Here is a 6,000-nt window from a genome sequence, read left to right as displayed (position 1 = left end):
AATACTTTACAAAACAGGACTTGATTAAAAAAATTCATGTCCATAGATTTCCCCCCTGCAGTAAATTAACAAATTTACAATGAGTTGATATCAAAGTAATTATGTACAAAGATTACGACATTGATTTACTCCCTCCTTGTCTCCCTGAATGGTTTACATACACTGTTTGTACATATTTCGAACTTTAATAAAATATAATTTTATAATATATTTTTTAATTTAAATTTAATAAAAGTTTAAATATGAAATTTTTTTTCAAAATTTTTTTAAATAAATATTATAAAAATATATTTTAAACATACATGGAAAAGATTACCGAAAAATAAAATAAATAATTAAGTGGGAGTCGGGGAGTAATTTTTAGTTACTATAAATTTGGGACATAAATTCAAAGGCACGAACCTAACACAGACAAACAGGGGGTGCTAATTGTCGTCCACCCCTTTTGTCTTTATTGTCCGCCATTTTCTTCACTTTGTCGCTACCCCTTTTCTTCCTACTGTCCTACCAATACCCTCTCTCTCTCTCTCTCTCTCCCTCCCTCTCTATCTGAACCAGCAGGCTGCAGTGGAGAAAGATAAAAAGAATGGATTGGGAAAACAATCAAGAAGAAGGAACGAATACACTTACTAGTAACAACACTACCACTATCAATAATAATATAAATACTGCTGTTAATAATAATAATAATGGAGGAGGAGGAGGGATGTTTGTGAAAGTGATGACTGATGAACAAATGGAGGTTCTTCGCAAACAAATAGCAGTTTATGCTACTATTTGTCAACAACTTGTTGATTTGCACAAGTCTCTCACCAATCAACACGATCTTGCTGGTAACTCTTTTTATATTCTTGCCTTGTTTATGTTTCATCATTATTATTCACTGTTTTTCTGCTACTTAATGCTGAAACTAGTCATGGTTTTTTTTAGTAATATATAATACTGTTTGTATCTTTGTTATTGGATGACACTTTTATTTGTGCTTTTTTTAGTTATATTGACCAGTTGATCTTTTACAAGTGGTTATCATTTATATATGAACTGGGAAGCTGAAATCTAGGATTTGAGTTGGATTATTTGGAGATCAGTTTCATACTTAACCTTAACATTTGTCTATTTTTTTTTAATTTCAGAATGTCATTACAAGTCATAATTCATTACAGAAATATGTCCTTTGCTGATCTTTCGTTTAACTAGTTAAGAGTTCAACTACCTAGATCTTGGAGTGCAATGCCTACTTGACCTGCCATTAGAATCCGGGATATACCTTTTTGTAGGATAAGACAATTACAGCGTTCTTTATTTGATTCCATCATTTGGGATATTTTCATTTGTCATTTTTGTAATTCTTGATTTTAGCAAGTTTAAACCAAGTGAATGATGCTAAAACAGATGACCTTCACAACCTTAAATTTTCTTAATCTAACTGTTGGGAGTATTTAAATTATGACATTGGCTATCCTACAGCCTATACTTTACATTGTTAGTGTTAGTGACAGATAGGTATTGCATTCGTGACTCGCAGGTATTTATTGATCATTAATAGTTAATGTAATAGTATTTACTCGATCGTTTGTGCTTATTAAAAGAATCCTGCTCTTCTTTTTCAGGAGTCAGAATGGGAAATCCATATTGTGACCCATCCATGGGCCACAAAATTACTGGTAGACAAAGGTGGACTCCAACACCTGTGCAACTTCAAATTCTTGAACGTATGTTTGAGCAAGGAAATGGAACTCCAAGCAAGCAGAAGATCAAAGAGATCACCTCTGAGTTGTCTCAGCATGGCCAGATTTCTGAAACCAATGTTTATAATTGGTTCCAAAATAGACGTGCTCGATCGAAAAGAAAGCAACAGGTGTCTGCACCAAACAATGCTGAATCTGAAGTGGAGACAGAGGTTGACTCACCTACTCATAATAAAACAAAGTCTGAGGATTTTCAATCACAGCATGAGTCAGCTCCAAGGTCTGAAGAGCTCTGCTTTCAAAACCCCGAGATAAGTTCTGGCATGCATAGCTTAGATCCAGGGTCACATAAAGTGGAGCCTATATATCCATCTGGCTCCAGTTCAAAGCCTGCTGCGAGTATGGGCCAAATGTCCTTTTACGGAAGCATGTTATCAAATCCAAGTATGTATCTTCATGCATTTGATTTATAGTTTGATCTTACTTTTCTCTTATGTGCTTGAACTGGCCAACTTTGTTCCATACACTCATTATATTAGTCTCGCGAGGATAGTTGGATTTAAAGCTCTTTTGCTTTTACCTTTTTCATGTCAAATGATAATTGATGTATTGATATAGTATGTTGTTAATGCGGTGGTTGTTTGCAGACTATACTATTTTCTTTTCTTTCACTTATTATCTGAACTGTGTAATCCAACTTCACCAATTGCTAGCTCACAATCCACATGATTGATTCAACCCTTTATGGATCGAGTATCCACGTACTCGATCATTTCCCATACTGTCTGGCATTTGTTTCTTAGTTTGCATCTCTGGCCTTTGTTTCTTAGTTTGCATCTTTCCCTTTTTTCTGGTTTGTACTTGAACTGGAACTGCATTTTTTGTCATAATATTTGTGCCGAGTATCTTATTTGGGCTAGTTGCTTAAAGCAGATTCTAAGAATGAAATCTAATTTTCTTGCTCGTTTGTTTTCTGTAAAATTTGAGATAAAGTTGATTAACTATGAATTTGACATGCCAAACATCATGCATGCCGTTTTAGTTATAAGAGTAATACGTCTGTATAAGATATATAGATGACTAAAAAGACTTTAAAATATCTTTTAGACACTTGTCAAGTTGTAGATTGTTACATGTGAGCTGAAAAAAAAGGAAGTAAAAAATACAAATGAGATTGGTTTTATTTTCGTGCTTTATTCAACTACCAATTTTTATTTTTTTTTGGTGGGGGGGGGGGTATGCTTGCATCTTTTCTTCTCTTTTTTTTTTGTCGCCGCACATGCTTGAAATTCTTTCTAGTTCGACTTCATACTGAAATCATGAATGCTTTTATCATCTAATATATTAATAAATTGTAGGAATGGACCACTTGATTGGGAAGATGGAAAATCCTGGAAACTACAGTGCGTATATGCATCCAGATGACTACAATATGTCAGGTTGAAGCTGCTCTATCACACTGCAGTTGTACAGGTTACACAGAATCTAAATTAGATGAGCATGGATTGAATTCATGTGCTTGAGATCTATTGCGAAAAAGGAGAAGAAATAAATAAAGTATACTACTTCCTGCACATTAAACAGAGGCTTTGCTTTGTAAGACTAGCGGATTTGTTGGTTTGACGAGATGTTTGGTATTCTCTTGCTTTGCTATTTGCTTTTACTGGGAATAGAGATTGCTTTGATCTTATTATAATGCTGCAATTATGTTATTTTTTAGTGTTTGTATCATATCGTTAAGTTACATAGATTATATGTTGTACTTGCAAATTAGTATTTCTTTCTTCTGAAGGGAAGGTCCATTTTGATTTTTATGAAAAGTGTGGGTGGCTTGTTTCTGATTACCCTTCATAGTTGGCGTCATAACTGAATGGGAAGACTCTAGAATGGTCTAAACTCTAAATGGTGACCACTAACATATTTTTAGTAAGATTACATGGCACCTGAACTGGGGCGTCAAAAAGATCCGTATTATCTGGCTATCCGTTCTTGTTAGATCTTTGCAGTTGCCACTTGTCTTGACTCTTGTTTGATTAATATTTTACATTAATTAAGCCCAACAAAGTCCTGCAGAGTCCTTATTTGCTGTGGAGGTCTGTAGTCCCCATATATATTACGAAAAATAGTGTAATATTTATTATTTTGCGAATCATGTTACATAAATATTATTATTTTAATAAAATTCTTGCAAATAACATACACTTTATGATTGTAAAATATATTATTATGAAAAAAAATATTTAGTTTGCAGAACATGTTACTGTTGCGGAACATATGATTTTTACTAGTAAAATATTTAATATTTATAAGATTTTCATTAAAATAGCGATGTTTAGGCAACATGAATCGTAAATTTAAGTTTTTTTTAACATTTTACGTAACATTTAAATGTCCAATATATATGGACTACGGTTTTACACACAAAATAAGGACTCCACAAAATTTAAAAGCTTGTAAGCTCTAAACATGTAGAGATTATAATATCAAAATAATAAATTTGTTAAATTACTAAAAGCTTATACTCTTCGTTGATAAATATATAAATATGTACTTAAAAAGAATTGAAATATGATTTAAAATAGGATACAAGTATGTAATAAAGAAATATTATTAATTATGTTATTATAGAGAATTGGACTAGTGAAATTAAAGAAACCATATGTAGTTGTCGTGATTTAAAGTTTTAAACACAAATTTACTCAAAAGTAAATTTTGGTATTTTGATTACATTGGTTCCCCAGGTCTTTAACTCGTTAATAAAAAGTATTCCATTCGTCTCATTAATATTGACCATTAATTAAAAAATATGTATTTAATAATCATGTAAAAATTATTAAATTCAGCCATGTTTGATAACATATTCAGAACCCTTTATTATATATACAGAGATGGTCAAATAAAAACCAAACTTATTCTAAAAATTAGAAACCAATAATAACCACTAATTTTATAACTTGAATTGAATCTCCATCACACAAAAGTAACTCCCTATGTGTACCCTGTACCCTTACGTAAATAATTTTATTCCTGTTTTTAATATAATTTTCATTAATCGACAATTTTTTTTTAAAATCTGACTTCACTATATTTTTCTCCGTCTCCCAACGATCAATTTGCATACCATATTTGCTATATTCTGACGAGAATCATTATTTATACTTAACAGAATCACTAAACTGAACTTATTATAATTTCAGAACTTTCTTAATTTTAGTGATTATCGTAAGCATAATTAGTGATTCAAGATCTAGAAATTACTATCTAAAATTTAAATTGGAACTTAATTTAATAGTTGTTAAGTTTTTAGGGTTCATCAATTCCCTAAATAGGTTTTAAAAATATTTAGCTCTTTCTAATAATAAGAAATTAGTTGATAAATATTCCATCTATTTAGGGTTTAGGGTGTAGGGTTTAGGACCCTAAACCCTAGAGCCTAAACCCTAACTTAGTCTAGGGTTTAGGGCCTTTAGGATTACTATGTGTAATTTGCTGATTACTATGTGTAATTTGGTAATTGTCGTCATACGATTTAGTGATTGAAGAGTATATCAGTATGAATACCATACTCATATCAACGCTTTGTCTCCCCTTTTTAATTTCTTTTTCTGCCCTCGGAACTTCTCCTGTGTTTTTTTTCTTTATTTATTTGGGCTTAATAAAACAATAGCGCACATAAATGGACCAGGCCTAACAAAATTTAATATGTCTCTCTGTTCCTTTTATGTATAGTTAAATTAGCTATATTTTAGTGATTCTTGTAAGTATAATTAGTGATTTATCGCCGGAATATAGCATATATGATATTCATACTGATCATTGAAGGATGTACAAAAATACAGTGAAGTCAATTTTTTTTAAAAAAACTCGTTGAATAAGAGAAAAATTAATTTAAAATGGAGGGAATTAGTGGTGCGTGTGTAAAAGATGCATGTCAGTCATGTGTGGGTTGTCAGACGCATGGAGAAAAATATAGTGAAGTCAAATTTTAAAAAAGGTTTGTCGATTAACATGCATGTACTTTAACAAAACTAAGACAATTTGTCAACCCTAAGTAAGCTGTATTGTTATCTTAATCTGTATTTTGTACTTATAACACTTAAATTCTGTAAAAATGTCAAAGGAGCAGACTTGAGTCTTTTTCTATAAACTGTGCCAAGCCTAAGAATTCTATCTGAAAGAAAATCAAGAAGATCATGCCTCTGAAGAATTATGAAGAAGTTTGGAGTTGAATAAATCTGTTTTAGGAAAAATATTCTAAGTTAAGATCTCTACAAGTCACAGATTTAGTGTTATAGAGAAGTCATTCGAGAAC

The 6,000-nt window shown here is 31.6% G+C and overlaps 1 protein-coding gene across 1 annotated transcript; it reads left to right on the top strand.

The window, feature by feature from the left end:
• The first annotated feature begins 412 nt into the window (after nt 1–412).
• LOC141712817 (WUSCHEL-related homeobox 8) lies at nt 413–3,534 on the top strand. Its single transcript, XM_074515893.1, has 3 exons — nt 413–833; nt 1,611–2,132; nt 3,047–3,534. The coding sequence occupies exons 1-3, from the start codon at nt 587–589 to the stop codon at nt 3,130–3,132; spliced, it is 855 nt and encodes a 284-aa protein (XP_074371994.1). The 5' UTR covers nt 413–586; the 3' UTR covers nt 3,133–3,534.
• Nucleotides 3,535–6,000: the final 2,466 nt, after the last annotated feature.

This window comes from Apium graveolens, chromosome 3, assembly GCF_009905375.1.
Source record: "Apium graveolens cultivar Ventura chromosome 3, ASM990537v1, whole genome shotgun sequence".
Classification (NCBI taxonomy): domain Eukaryota; kingdom Viridiplantae; phylum Streptophyta; class Magnoliopsida; order Apiales; family Apiaceae; genus Apium; species Apium graveolens.
The sequence above is the reverse complement of the archived record's forward strand: the minus strand, read 5'-3'. Positions and strand labels throughout refer to the sequence as shown.